This window comes from Mytilus edulis, chromosome 1 (genome assembly GCF_963676685.1).
Source record: "Mytilus edulis chromosome 1, xbMytEdul2.2, whole genome shotgun sequence".
Taxonomy (NCBI): Eukaryota; Metazoa; Mollusca; class Bivalvia; order Mytilida; family Mytilidae; genus Mytilus; species Mytilus edulis.
In genome coordinates, this window is record NC_092344.1 from 20728625 (window position 1) to 20745522 (window position 16898).

Consider the following 16898-nt stretch of genomic DNA (forward strand, 5'->3'; position numbering starts at 1 on the left):
AAACAGCAATAATGTTCAGCAAAGTAAGATCTACAAATAAGTCAACATAACCAAAATGGTCAGTTGACCCGTTTAGGAGTTATTGCCCTTTATAGTCAATTTTTAACCATTTTTCGTTAATTAAAGTAATCTTTTACAAAAATCTTCTCCTCTGAAACTACTGGGCCAAATTAATCCAAACTTGGCCACAATCATCTTTGGGGTATCTAGTTTAAAAAATGTGTGGCATGACCTGGTCAACCAACCAAGATGGCCGCCACGGCTAAAAATAGAACAAAGGGGTAAAATGCAGTTTTTGGCTTATAACTCAAAAACCAAAGCATTTTGAGGAAATCTGACAGGGATAAAAATGTTTATCAGGTCAAGATCTATCTGCCCTGAAATTTTCAGATGAATCGGTCAATCGGTTGTTGGGTTGCTGCCCCTGAATTGGTAATTTTGAGGAAATTTTGCTGTTTTTGGTTATTATCTTGAATATTATTATAGATAGAGATAAACTGTAAACAGCAATAATGTTCAACAAAGTAAGATCTACAAATAAGTCAACATGACCAAAATGGTCAGTTGACCCGTTTAGGAGTTATTGCCCTTTATAGTAAATTTTTAACCATTTTTCGTAAATTAAAGTTATCTTTTACAAAAATCTTCTCCTCTGAAACTACTGGGCCAAATTAATCCAAACTTGGCCACAATCATCTTTGGGGTATCTAGTTTAAAAAATGTGTGGCATGACCTGGTCAACTAACCAAGATGGCCGCCACTGCTAAAAATAGAACATAGGGGTAAAATGCAGTTTTTGGCTTATAACTCAAAAACCAAAGCATTTTGAGGAAATCTGACATGGAATAAAAATGTTTATCAGGTCAAGATCTATCTGCCCTGAAATTTTCAGATGAATCGGTCAATCGGTTGTTGGGTTGCTGCCCCTGAGTTGGTAATTTTGAGGAAATTTTGCTGTTTTTGGTTATTATCTTGAATATTATTATAGATAGAGATAAATTGTAAACAGCAATAATGTTCAGCAAAGTAAGATCTACAAATAAGTCAACATGACCAAAATGGTCAGTTGACCCCTTAAGGAGTTATTGCCCTTTATAGTCAATTTTTAACAATTTTCATTAATTTGGTAAATTTATGTAAATTTTTACCAAATATAGTTCTCTGTTACTAATGGGCAAAGTTCATTATAGATATAATTGTAAGAAGCAAAATCGTTCAGTAAAGAAAGAACTTCAAACACATCACCATCACCAAAATACAATTTTGTCATGAATCCATTTGTGTCCTTTGTTTAATATGCACATAGACCAAGGTGAGCGACACAGGCTCTTTAGAGCCTCTAGTTTCTAGAGGTTGTTGATGTGTAAACCGGGGTGATTAACACACAAACTGAATAAAACTTTTATGTTGAGTTTGTGAGTAAGAGCTCCGGTTTACACATCAATAACCTCTAGAAAAAATGTGTTTAATCCTTATAATTCTTCAGCCAAACATTTTTTGTTGTTGATAGCTACTATATATATTTACAATCAAAAGCACAATGGCAAGTCGTAACTAAGGAGTACGCCGCCAACTTGACTTTCTAAAAACCATAAATGTCCGATAAATACAACGGAATCTTAAATGAAATAGCACCTACCTCAAAACCTTCATTTTATTAAATGTTATCCGAATTTGAAGCGTACACGTAACGAAATAATCTTTCCCTTGAAAATTTCCATTCGTATGACGTCGTGTTTTGCCATGACGTAAATTCGCCAAATCCTTCATGAAATTTCGCGGAGTTTTATTAAATTTATTTTTTGGACATTTTCGAAGCTTTAGTGCAATACATTTATTTCTTTTTTTGTTATATATGCACTAGAAAAGTCACAACTGTTATGCAATTGTTTTTTAATCTCAATTTGCTGAAAATCCCGGGATCACTGCAAGCTTGTGTATCGCGCATGAATAGATTACGCATCTGGTGCAAGAAAATTGGTACCGTTAATTTTATTACAAAAGTAGTTTCGGAAACATGGTTTATCGAAGTGTAAACTTAGAGAAAAATTCTAATTGACCAATCCAATTCAAGTATTTATAGATATGCAAATCATATAAGAATTATACAAAATTAAATACATGTTCAATTCAATTTAGTATGAAATTCAAAACATTGTAGCTGTGGCCATTGATTGACCCATCAAAATCATCTATTGACTGGGATAATTTACGTGAACGTTTGTCTGTAACAACCACTGTTCATGACGTACCTACGATAGACATTTAAACTGTGGGGTCAACAAAGGTTTCTTAACGCCTTTAATTATAAAATAATTCGAAAAATTAATCAGGAATAACCTTTGTGTTTTGATTTATATAATTGATATAAATCAAAATATCGTGTTATTTCTGATTAATTTTTCGAATTACTTTATTTAGGTGTTGAGAACCTTTGGTGACCCCATAGTTTAAGTGTCTTTAAAAAGTACATAGTGAGCATTGGTCGTTACATACAAACGTTCACCTAAATTGTCCCAGTCAATGAATGATTTTAATGTGTCAATCAATGGCCACAGCTACACTGTTTTGAATTTCATACTATTCAGAAATATAAGTAATGAGGTCTGAATAATCTTTTGTAATTTTTTACCATTTTGTCATGTACATTCAAGTGCATCCGACTATTTCAAACTGTTTTCATATTTTCTCCTTTGAATCATTGGGCAGTTCAAACGTAACAGTTGCCATTTAATAATTCTAGATAACAATGGTTAAATTTGCAATTAGGATTCTACAACCTTACAAAACGAACTTTGATGATGCTGACAATAACTGATCAAAGCTCTCAAAGGCTGACGGTTGGACAAATACTTAAAAAACAAACTAACAGCATCAGATGTACTGTTTGCTCTTGGAATCAATTTCAGAGTATTTACTTATTTCAAAAACTCACATTTGAATACACAATCTAGTGGACAATGAAAATACAAAAACAGTATAAAATACATTGAACTAGATTTGAACACTATTTTTCTACTTTTCCTTTTCAATTACTTTGTAGGTTTATAGTACATTCTTTCTCCATTGATTTGGTGGACTGTTTAATATTAGAGGAGTACCGAAGGACCTAATATCGAAATATGCTATTTCTCAATGTTCGCGCGTATTTCGATATTTAAGTCCTTCGATACTCCTCTAATATGCGTTGCAGCACATATTTACTATATACCTCTTGGTTCCTCCCTTAAAAAGCGTTTAAATGAGGTATAAGGTATATCTCTAATTAGGGGTTGAAGGGTCACAGCAGTCCATTCCATTATTCAAAATATCTATATCATTATTCAAAATTGGCTATTTCTTAATTTTCACGCGTATTTTGGCATTAAGATCCTCCGTTACCCCTCTATTGGTCATTTCTTTACACAATTAACTTGTTATATCTATAATCAGAAGATGAAAAATAGCAAAGGTTCAGTGAAAATTAAAAAAAAAATGAATAGTGAACTATTTCATTATTCAATATTGAATTTTGAATAATGAAAAATGAATAATGGACGTACTTCAGCGTGATGTTTACGCCATATCTTTTTTCGGTATTTGTAAAAAGCCGCTCATTGTTCAATTTCACAAGAAATCTAACGAGAAAAATACTCGTAAGTTTTAAGTTTTAAAGCTATTGTGCACAAAACAGCATATAAACTTTCTAGTAATGAGAAACTCATTCTTGATAGAAAGTTATATAATAGTTTACACTGGACATTAAACAACCAACACTCAATCAACTAAAATATGTCCAAGGGAATATTATTATGCATGTACATGTATATATATGCCAGTTACCATATACATATATTGAATAATCAACAAAAAATAGTGCTGTTAAAAAGAAAATATTCCATTAGGATATAAAAATAATTCACTTTTTGTTCAAAATAGTTGGCAATTTAAACAATCCGCTTTCCGAAGAATGTTTAGTTTCCGTGCTATCGTTCCGCGTGGGTTAATCAATAATTTTTAGCATAAAGTTGATAAATCAATCTTTGTAGCACAATTTATAATATACAGTCATTGGACAAAAGTGAGTTCCCAGTAAAAAAAAGTCTTATCATTTCAACTAAAATCGATATTTTTCAAAAAGTTATTACGAAGTAACTGTATGAGCGATTTTCATAATATTGATACCAAAAGATGTAGAATTGTCTGAAGTTTTATTGTTTATTTGGTTATATTATTTTTCATGCCCATTTTAATTTTCTGACAAGATGAACACAAAGAAAAATATTTCTTGAAAAGTTTGCTATTATTCTAACCAAATTAAAATCGTAAAAATTTGCATTTGTGTTTAACTCATCAGATGATGAAAACGAAACTCCAGAAAATTATGACTTAATAAACAATAATTTAATTTTTGTATTTTTGATGGGATGTTGAAGTTTCTAGAATATAGAAAATACACAAGAAAACCTCTTAATACACTATCAAAATGCGATTGGTGTTCATTGTTCTATATATAATGTTTAAGCATTTAGTATATTCTTATTCATTTTGTCCCTGGATCTGAACAAGAAATTTCGAGGACGTTATGCTAATATCAATTCACCATTACAATGATTTTTTTAACAGAATGTTATATATATATATATATAATTTAAAAAATGAGTTTTTCTTTGTGAAAACAAAATGGTACTAAAGCTAAATGTCAAAGTCAGATGTAAAGTGTCTCACATGCCTATCTAGGCTGGGTATTTGTTTTATTTTTATTATTGTGAAATGTATATTTTATAATTTGTTTACAACTTTGTAGACAAGTATGTGACACTTTAATTAAATAAATTTTCTCTCTTTGTATAATACAAGCCACTAACCATTTTATTGTATACACCCCCCGGCTGATTATTTGTTCATATACACAGATCTTATTACATAACCAGTAGGAATGTAAAATTATCAATATGGTATATTCAGTAGAGTATACATAAAATTTTTATTTACATGGTATCTCTGGATTGCGGTATTTAAGATATTTCGATCTGAAAATGGGTGTTTATTTATTTGAGTTTTATGTAAAAGAAAAAAAAATGCACATTACCATTGTACTTTCACAAAATCTTTAAAATGTGTTGACCAGGAGTATTTATATATTTTCAAAACCGGAGACAAATCACTGATTTTCAATTGTACAATCTTATTATTATCAGCAGTGGGCAAAGTATTTGAAAGAATTGTATTTAAAAATGTATTTAATCACTTAATTAGTTATATTTCAAATAGAAAAAAGAAACATTTCGACTTTTGAGAATAGTAATGCAGGAGTTCCGCAAGGCTCTATATTGGGTCTCCTACTATTTCTTATTTATTTTAATGACATAGCTGGTAATTTGATAAGTCTTACTTGATCGTGTGCTGATGAAACACTTCTTTCTTGTTCTAGTAACAGTCCTTGCATAATACACGGATGTCTTAAATAGCAATTTAGAACAAATATTAGCATGGTCTTAAGATTGGCATATTGATTTTAACCCTAACATGATAAATGCTATGCTATTCTCTAGTACCCCCCTTGAGCAATTTGGTACAATAAAGTCGCTTTCTTATACATTCACGGAGGAGATATCGGAAGATTGAAAAGTCAAAATTTAGAACATGAACTCGACCTTTGAAATTGACCTTTGACCTAAAATGTATTTTTATGAACACAGGAGTACATGTAACTTATGCCTGCCTTTCTTACCATTCACGTGATGCATTGACATATCACTTATGTCAAAGTCAAAAGGAAAAATAAGTGTCAAGTGTAGTCTACGAATTGATTCGGTTAAAATTTGACAAATCATCATGAGGATATACTGGCGAGAAATCTGATAACATCAATTTGTCGCTTTCTTTTACGGTTACAGAGGAGATATCACCACGAAAGAAAACAGTGTTTGGGGAGATAACTGTTATAATAAAAAGTCTTCCACTTAACAGAGTCAGTCTTAAAAGTGCAATTAATGTATTCTTAAAAATGCAAAAAATGTTCGATATCATGAGCAAAAAATCTAATCGACATCTTGCTAAACCACAAAACAAATTTAGAAATATAACGGAAGAAAAAAAATGGTCACAATAAGTATAATAGGTCTTTTCACAAAAAAGTAGAAAGACCTAATAAATATGTGGCGCTAATAGGTGTCATACCACCAATTACTCCCTCAAATTTAGAACGTAGGCCTACTCGGACAAAAAATAGTGCATTTGATGTCATTGTTCACCTAAACTAACCAACAAATTTGCAGAAATGAAAGTTTTGTTGAAAGAGAAATATATTAAGACCATTTAAAGCCAAAATTTACCTGTTTATGAGTTTGCATTAAAAATTGAGGATTAATGCGCTCCATAGTATACTAATTTAAGATTTCCAGAAAACCAGGGGTTATTTTTAGTGGTACCTCCTTTCGGAAGCTCTCTTCTTTCTTATATGATTTTGAATGTTTGTTGAAAATTGGCATGCAGAAAGGTGACACCTGAACGATTCAGGATATACCTAGTTTCTATGAAGTTAAACTTAAGGTAAAATATTAAGAAAGCTGTGAAAATTGAAAAATTTGGTTGAACAGATAGGGACTTTTAATTGGTGGTATGACACCTTTAATACTCTACCGTAGAACTTCATGATTTCAAAAATGTATTATTCTAATATTTTACATTTTAGAATACCTTTATGATTATAAGTTGGCCATACACAATGAACCTAATTGTAACCCATACGATTTCTTTCTTATTTTTGTCAATAAAATATGTAGCCTTAAAGAAAATAATGCAATGTATAATTCTGCGCATGTCAATAAAATCATTATGAATGTTTCAAAATTGAACATAACTAATCAGTGAAATATTGACAATTTTATTATGTTTCATGTATACATGCATTTCATTGCATACTATTGTTATTTCTGATATATTCAGAGTTTAAGAAATATGTCTTTATTATTATATGACCATCGGCAGTTTCGCGAGTCATCTCGAATGCTAATTAGATGGCGTCTGGTCTAAAATACTTATGAAATGCTGACACATTATACAAAACCATTGCAGTGCTAATTGTTTCTTGTTTACTTTTTTAAAATTTGAATATACATTATAGTATATTATGAATACAATATGAGAATGTTGGTCACGTCGACGAACATACATTTGACAGCTGGTGGCCTTTTAAAGGGGCACTAGATGTCTAATTCATATTCACAGATTTGACTTAAAATTGCGTTAATATATTTCTTATTTAAGCTTTTATCATTGACAAATATTGCATAGCCAACAACTGAATTGGTAGGATTAAAAATAATTATCTTTTACAGAGTGAAAGTAGATACATTATGAGGACTCATCAAAATATCCATATGTCAGTCTGAACAAATTGATTAATTTTGTAATACATTTACTAGTGAAAAGATAATTCATTTCGAAAAAAATCAAATTTAAGCAAATATCTGATTTGAAGCACAACTGTTACACTACCTGCCACGATCCCAAACACTACTACATAATACACATTTGATGTCATCATGAAAGGTACTTGGAAGAAATGTTTAACCTTAATAATTTTCTGTACAGTATCATGGTTGATTTCAAGTATTTATAAAACTAACAATTTTGAACTTTTGGTTGGAACAAATGATTTAACATCGGACTTTGACAGCCAAATTAGAATTCCGATATTTTCGACAGAAATACCAAATTCCAAAAGATTTGTACGCAAGGAACTGACTAAAGGAAAAGGTATATCTAATAGAACAATATATAAAGGAATGAATATTTCTACAGAGTTTGAATACTTTTACAGGAACATATCAGAAGACAAATTGGAAAATCCGTTGCTACACAAACATCAGTATCGAGCATTATTGAACAATGACATGAAATGTAAAGGAAAAGGTGTTTTCTTGTTGGTTTTTGTACATAGTTCTGCAAGAAAGTCTTTAGCACGCCAACAGATACGTTCCACATATGGATCATTTTCGGATTATGAAAATGAACACATTGAATATATTTTTGTGCTCGGACAAACCCTAAAACCAGAAATCCAACAGAAAATAAATAAGGAAAGTGAGAAATATATGGATATCGTGCAAGGTAATTTTGTAGATTCCTACAGAAATCTAACATATAAACTTGTCTTTAGTTTGTTTTGGGTCAACAACTTTTGCAGTAATACAAAATTTGTAGTAAAAGTTGACGACGACGTCATTATCAATATTGTATTATTAATTCAACATCTTCAACAAAAGAAAAAAGACAACTTGTTAACGAATGTTTTAGAATGTTATATGCTTATCGATAAAGGACCCATCAGACGAAATAACTCTAAATGGAGAACATCTTTATTGGAGTATCCTTTTCCAAAATATCCGCCATACTGTAATGGAAATCCCTCCATAATGTCCATCGATGTTATTATAAAAATGTATGACACAACTAAGGAGGTACCTTTTCTGTGGTTAGAAGATGTTTATGGTGGGGGATTTCTACCCTGGATTTCAAACATCGAAATGCATCAGCCAACTTGTTATGGGATATATGTGACGAATGAGAATATACATGGAAACGCATGTAAATTATTTTATCTGTCTTCTTCGTCGAACATTATATTTCATAAAGATATATGGGAACAAATTTCAAAGCAAATGAATACATCTTGTAAATGTTAAAACAAACAGTCAATACATGGTCAGACAAATAATATTTCGATTTACAAAAAATAATAAATGTTGTTATAAACGGATACGAAATATTTGACTAAGTCAAACCAGACAATAATTATTTGTTTCTCCCCGACCCATCGTCAACTAGATTTGGCATAAACTGTTTGATTGTTACTTGGCCATGAAAAAGTGGAAAGACCCAATAAACGTCAGAAATATAAGTCACATATTAATTATATAGCCTGTGAGTTTCTGACTACATATAATATAAATAGGTCTTAGAAATTGTTTCTGCACTTAAATGCATATAGTAAGTACTTTCCAAGATTACAAAGTTCATAAGTGTTTTCAACAAAAAATAATTGTACTAATGTATAAATCGAAGGTTTAGTCCCATTATAGTTCTTGTTACACCTTTTACGTGTATCACTATCATGACTATTATTTGTATATTGTAAAATAAAATGAAATTCATTTTCTACTACATATATATCACACATAAAACACATTCTACTATTTTTACTTATTCCATAAAAATACATAGATTGTGTGAGGACAGACAAATTTTCGATATTCATTTACAAGAAATATAGCCGTATAATTAAGAAAGTTAAATGCAGTTTATTTTTCTTATGAATATGATTTTATGAAAAAATACAATACTTCATATTGTGAGAAAGAATATATCTCAATGTTACAGACAATAAACTTTATATGAATTTAAAAAAAAAGAATTGGTTCTAAATTTCAGCATTATATAAGTGGACGTATTTATGTCAATCATCAAAGACCAGTATAGTGTATTCAAAAGTCTGTCTGACCATCAAAATGTCGGACAAAAAGTCATTCGATCAGACTTATATTTTCAGATATTTCATTTGAAAATATAGTAGATAAAGTTAACGTTAAATTTCTTTAAAAAAACACAATTTGGCGCATACTGTAAGTAAAGCTGAGCTTGATTATCACATGTTTGTTGGTAATAACTTTCTGCTCTGTTCTATTATCAACTACCAACAGTACATCTTTCTTCTAAAGTACTATATCTTTGATGTATAAAAAGCTTTTTGAAATCTATTTGTATTATAAACTGTAAACAATAATTTTCAAAAAAACAGCTGCTGCATATATGTGTACGTAGATGTAATATCCAGTTGACAATGGTTATTATAGGATTAAACACATTTTTTTCTAGAGGTTATTGATGTGTAAACCGGGGCGATTAACTCACAAACTGAATAAAAGTCCGAAGGACTTTTATGTTGAGTTTGTGAGTAAGAGCCCCGGTTTACACATCAATAACCTCTAGAAAAAATGTGTTTAATCCTTATTATTCTTCAGCCCAACATTTTTTTTGTTGATGGCTACTATATATATTTACAATCAAAAGCACAATGGCAAGTCGTAACTAAGGAGTACGCCGCCATCTTTCTAAAAACCATAAATGTCCGATAAATACAACGGAATCTTAAATGAAATAGCACCTACCTTAAAAACTTCATTTTAATTTAATGTTATCCGAATTTGAAGCGTACACGTAACGAAATAATCTTTCCCTCGAAAATTTTCATTCGTATGACGTCGTTTTTTGCCATGACGTAAATTCGCCAAATCCTTCATGAAATTTTTATTAAATTTATTTTTTGTACATTTTCGAAGCTTTAGTGCAATAAATTTATTTCTTTTTTTTGTTATATATGCACTAGAATAGTCACAACTGTTATGCAATTGTTTTTTAATCTCAATTTGCTGAAAATCCCGGGATCACTGCAAGCTTGTGTATCGTGCATGAATAGATTACAAAAGTAGTTTCGGAAACATGGTTTATCGAAGTGTAAAAGAGATAAATTCTTATTGACCAATCCAATTCAAGTATTTATAGATATGCAAATCATATAAGAATTATACAAAATTAAATGCATGTTCAATTCAATTTATTCAGAACTATAAGTACTGAGGTCTGAATAATCTTTTGTAATTTTTACCATTTTGTCATGTACATTCAAGTGCATCCGACTATTTCAAACTATTTTCATATTTTCTCCTTTGAATCATTGGGCAGTTCAAACGTAACAGTTGCCATCTAATAATTCTAGATAACAATGGTTTAATTTGCAATTAGGATTCTACAACCTTACAAAACGAACTTTGATGATGCTGACAATAACTGATCAAAGCTCTTAAGGCTGACGGTTGGACAAATACTTAAAAAAAACCCCAAACTAACAGCATCAGATGTACTGTTTGCTCTTGGAATCAATTTCAGAGTATTTATTTATTTCAAAAACTCATATTTGAATACACAATCTAGTGGACAATGAAAATACAAAAACAGTATAAAATACATTGAACTAGATTTGAACACTATTTTTCTACTTTTCCTTTTCAATTACTTTGTAGGTTTATAATACATTCTTTCTCCATTGATTTGGTGGACTGTTTAATATTAGAGGAGTACCGAAGGACCTAAATATCGAAATATGCTATTTCTCAATGTCACGCGTATTTCGATATTTAAGTCCTTCGATACTCCTCTAATATGCGTTGCAGCACATATTTACTATATACCTTTTGTTCCTCCCTTAATAAGCTTTTAAATGAGGTATACGGTATATCTCTAATAAGGGGTTGAAGGGTCACAGCAGTCCATTCCATTATTCAAAATATCTATTTCATTATTCAAAATTGGCTATTTCTTAATTTTCACGCGTATTTTGGCATTTAGATCCTCCGTAACCCCTCTATTGGTCATTTCTTTACACAATTAACTTGTTATATCTATAATCAGAAGATGAAGAATAGCAAAGGTCCAGTGAAAATTTAAAAAAAAGACAGCGTAGAGTTTTTTTTTAATTTTGATATATATGTTTTAGTATTTAGGTCGTCCATACATTTTTTTGTAATTATTTTATTTTTGAAGATGAAACATGTGAAATTACATAATACAGTATTAGACACAAGTATAAAAGGTTAAATAACACTTGTAAGGTCAATTAAATCATAATGGTATAATAAGATATAAATATTACAATTGATTTTGTTAATTTAATGCTGCTTCTAACAATTGCCACTTCTGATCCAATTTTATCTTTTGTGTAGGGGTTAAGAAACATACAGAGTATTTTTCTATTTTGATCCAATACTTTAAATATTCTATCCCACCATATTTTGTGGGCAATACGCTCTTACATCTACATTTGTATATATAGTATTTAAGTAACAACAAAATATTATTAACTGTTTTACTGTTGACAAAATCCTCAGACACACCTAAAATGACCTCTTTTGCACTAAAAGGCAAGAAGATGTCATAATTTCTAATCCAATCTATAATGGAAAACCAGAAGTTTTTTGTTACATTACATTTCCAAAAAATGTGAAAAATATTTTCTCTAACTTCTGAACAAAATGTACAAAGTTCAGTTTCTTTTAATTTACATTTATATAAAAAGGAATTACATGGTAAAATTCTATGAACAATCTTAAATTGAAAATTTTGTAAAAACGAATTTCTTGTTATAATGAAGGGCATGGAATAAATAGCATTCCAATCTTCAATCTGTATATTTAAGTCTATTTCCCATTTGTTACGGGACGATAGTGATAATACTTTATTATCCTCCAGAAATAAATTATAGAAAAATTTACAAGATTTTGGTTCTTTTTTAACTTTATCTACTAATTTATTTTCAATATTATCAAGTTTAGAACTACCTTCTATCCTACTTTTCCATCTATTTGGAATAGCACTTAAAATACCATAAAACTCTACAAAATTAGTCTTGATATTATACTTTTTCTCAAATTCTTCATATGAGAATAATGTATTATTATCCGACACCAGATCATTGATAAAAAATATACAATTTTCAATATATTTACCCTTCAAAATCATCTTGCCATCCATTTTGATGTTTGGATTTAGCCATATGGACTGGGCCAGAATATCGGTATTGTTTTCAACTTTCAACTTATTTTTCAATTTTGAAAAATTTACCAGGATATCATGCCAAAAGGGATTGACTTTTTTTGCTAAATAAAGCAATCCTTCCTTACTTAAATGTAAAATTTTGTCCCCCCCAAATTTTTGTATATAACTAAGCAGCAAAACTTTCCAAGGAGAATAATTTTGGGGGTCTAGTAATTTATACAGCCAAGACATTTTTACACTATAACAAAAATAGTAAATATTAGGCATCTTAAGACCGCCATCACAGTGTTCGGACATAACCACTGTTCTTTTCACTTTATCTGGTTTTCCTTTCCATAAAAAATTGAAAAATATATTTTGAATCTCCTTCAAAACCCCATCTGGGGGGTTAAGAAGGACAGTCAGAAAGAACTTGAACCAAAATGGGAAGTGCTAAAGTTTTAATAACAACCACCATCCCAATATATGTTAGTTCTCTATAAGCCCAAGTATTAAGAAGTGACTTGATACTGTTTATCTTGGCTGTAAAATTACATAGAGTCTTATCCCTTTTAGCAAGCTCAAACCATATACCTAATAGTTTGAACCTCCCAGAAAGGTTCCAAACAAGATTTTTTTCTGGCAAAAGTTTTTCCATACTACCCTTTTTTGATCCAATCCATATGGCCTCAGTTTTGTCAACATTACACCTGTGTCCAGCACATTCTGAAAATTTATCAAACAAATTGAGACATTCATTTAGAGACTTTTGGTCACCATCCAGGACTAGGGAAGAATCATCAGCATATTGACTCAATAAAAATTCAGAGTCATTAATTGATACCCCAGCAACATCAGGATCATTTTTAATAGCTGCACTAAGTAGTTCCAAAACTAATATAAATAAATAAGGAGACAGAGGATCCCCTTGACGAACCCCTCTTTTCAATGAAAAGAATTCTGAAATATATCCGTTGTTTAACACTGCACTAGAGGCATCACAGTAGCATGCCTTAATCCAACTTATAAATGTATTGTCAAAGCCATAAAACTGCAAAGCCTCTAGTATAAAAGACCATTCGACCGTGTCGAAAGCTTTTTCAAAATCGACTAAAAGTAAAAGTCCAGGAATGTCGTCTTCCTCCATCTTTTCCATCAGATCATAAATAAATCGCCTATATACCTACCTTTAAGAAATCCTTTTTGTGTTTGACTAATTATATTTACCAGCACCTTTTTTAGTCTATTTGCTAAACTTGCTGTAGCAATCTTATAGTCTACACACAAAAGTGTGATAGGTCGCCAGTTCTTTAAATAAAATTTTGACTTACCCTCCTTTGGTATACAAGTAATGAGTCCCTGCCTTTGTGTGATTGAAAACTTTCCATATTCTAAAGCCTCATTTAAGCATCTTACCAGTGGTATTTTAATATCATTCCAAAAGAATTTATAAAACTCAACAGTAAATCCATCTATACCAGGTGATTTGGAGTTCTTCATAAGTTTAAGAGAAGACAAACATTCCTGCATTGTTAAAGGTCCCCCACAGGAACCCAACTCTTCCTCATTTGGTTTTGTAATAAAAGGATTATCATGTTGAAGAAATGTGTCCCTGTGAGTTTTCAGTAACAATGGTTTACAACTAGTATATAATTTTTTATAAAACTGTTTTTGTTCATTTCTAATAGTACTGGGATCTGTTATCTCAGTCTCGTCCTCCAAAATAAGTTTAGGAATAATTTTTTCTGTGTAATGTTTTTTTTCCAAATTACAAAAATAGTTACTTCCCTTCTCCCCCTCTACTTGCCATCTTGCCTTAGCTCTTGTTATTATCCCTTTTACATTTTTTCCCCCCAATATTTTAAATTCTAGTTCGATCCCTTCCCTTTCTTGGTATACTGATGGCAAGTTATTCTCCAAAAGTTTTTCATCTAATAATGATATCTTATATAGTAATTCTTTTTCTTTTTTATTTCCTTCTTTTTTCTGGAAAGACGAAAATGAGATTGCAGATCCACGGACTTTCATCTTAATCATATCCCATAAAAGCTGATAGCTTATATTAAACTGTTTATCCTCTGTCTCAATATCCATAGATGGATCAGACTCATATTCTTCAATGACAGTTTTGATGTCCCCTTTTACTTTATCAATAAATTCAGTTTCCCTCAAAAGACTGTTATTAAATTTCCATGTACCCTTCCCTCTTATCTGACTAGAAAACCTTAAATTAATCAATACAGGAGAATGATCTGATCTATAACTTATCCCTATATCTGATGAAACTACAAATGCTTCTATATCCGAGGTAATCATGAAATAGTCCAAACGACTTTGTTTGTGATTTGGACCCCGTCGTCCATACATTTAACCGAGGAATTTATGTTAAAAATAGTTAGGAAAGCCCACTAGTTGATCCTCCGAAACAAACTAGATAAATAAGATTAAACATTTAAAGATATGTTTTTTTTCTTTTTTTCTTTTATAATTTGAACATTTGTTAGATACCACCAACATGACGAATTTAGAAATACGGGATATAGCTATAGTGTCTGTCAATTTTTTAATTTTTGTTTCACTATTCACCGCTGCAACTTGAATAATGAAATATAAATTATTTCAGGATTCCGTATATCGTCAGATTATCGGAAATCCAATGGGGACTAACTGTGCACCACTTATTGCGGACCTGTTTTTGTATTGTTATGAGTTACAATTTATGACAAAAATAAGCAAAGACCCATCGAAACAACATCTGATAATGCCCGCGTCACACTGTCCCGATTTTTACGCCGATAGCAACACGATTATGGAAATTTTCAAAATCGGGACTGATCGTATCCAGATCAGGCTATTCGTAGTGTCATCTTTAACTATCGTAGAACCATCGGCCACTTTTTCTAGCCTACGGGGACAACTTCGGGAAGGGTTCTAAATTTTTTAACATTTTAAAAAAATCCCCGAAGGTGCGTCCGATGTTGAGGGTTCGTATTGAGTTCGTATCACAATCCTCACCATCGTAATGTCACCGGGAATGCATCTTTGAACATCGTATTGCATTCGTGTTTCCATCGTTTCCATCGGGCAGTTTTGACATTACGATGTCTTCACGAATGAATCACGAAGCTACCCGAAGGTCTTACGATGGCAACACGACTTCATGAAGACCTCGTAATCCCGTCGTGTTGCCATCGAATAAAAGTACGAAGGCGACAAGTTGGAACTACGACGGCAATAAATCCAGCTAAATGTAAGTTAATTTTCGCGCTTAAAATATATTTAAAGTGCTATGCGCGATATGCACTGGTCAGTCTGATACGACAGTTAAGAACGACGTTCACAAAAATTGAGCTCATATCATATAATTCTATGAGAACAAGAAAGGCGACAGCGTTGTTTCTATTAATTCAAATGGAACAAGAAGAGCAGCTATTACAGGCTCAGGATTTACTTTTACAAGTAAAATATTATTTTTTGTCTATTTTTCATATCAAGTAACATAATGAAAATCATAAACGCGCCTCATACACCAACACTGCAGGTACACGTATATAGGGAAACCAACCTTTTCTTCATTATTCTGATTTTTTATGTATCGTCTGAGTTGTTGTCACACGAATGTTTACTCCATAACCATTTTTTTTCTATATGTCATATTTTGCCGCATTTGTTGCTTTCCCCACATCCTTCCTTTTGTCTATATATTTATGATATTCTCCTGGAAAGAGCTCTCTTTTGAATAAAAGGGATCAACGAACCCATTACCTTTAAGATAGATCAGTAAACATGGGGATATACTATGGGTGATTATTCAGACTAGTGCACACATTTGACAGTTCAAACAAGGCACTGCCGAGCGTGACATCCCCTCGTATGTAACATATTGGGAACAAATATGGACACTATATTTGTATATGACACATGCAGAAAATGGTAAATTGAATATGCATATTTGATACATAAACACTTTTTTTAGAAATCAACCAAAACATTCAGTAACTAAATATACCTTTACTATTGTCTTTAGAACCAGCAGGTATTAAAATGACCAACCAATTTCCTGTGTATTATGCTATTTCAAGGAGAAAAAACAAGTACATCTGCATGACCTTGACCTTTGGCCTTATAAGTAAAAAATGTCAAATCATTACAAGGAGGAACAATATACCAAATGTGGTTAAAATCTTTTTAAAAATATTGGTTTTAGAGTGTACACAAGGGTGATATTGCCTTGTATTACAACTGCCACTGTGACCTTGACCTTTGAACTTTAAAGTCAATTGCGCTTAAGATATTCTTAACGAGTAACACCATACCAAGTT

The 16898-nt window shown here is 31.2% G+C and overlaps 1 protein-coding gene across 1 annotated transcript; it reads left to right on the forward strand.

Annotated features, from left to right (window-relative positions):
• The first annotated feature begins 7487 nt into the window (after positions 1-7487).
• On the forward strand, positions 7488-9147 carry LOC139519244 (beta-1,3-galactosyltransferase 5-like). Its single transcript, XM_071311193.1, has one exon. It carries the CDS (start codon positions 7530-7532, stop codon positions 8670-8672), a length of 1143 nt encoding a protein of 380 aa, XP_071167294.1. The 5' UTR covers positions 7488-7529; the 3' UTR covers positions 8673-9147.
• Positions 9148-16898: the final 7751 nt, after the last annotated feature.

What these genes read in the sequence shown, in the direction of transcription:
- LOC139519244 (XM_071311193.1), top strand. Translation starts at nt 7,530, where the DNA reads ATGAAAGGTACTTGGAAGAAATGTTTAACCTTAATAATTTTCTGTACA.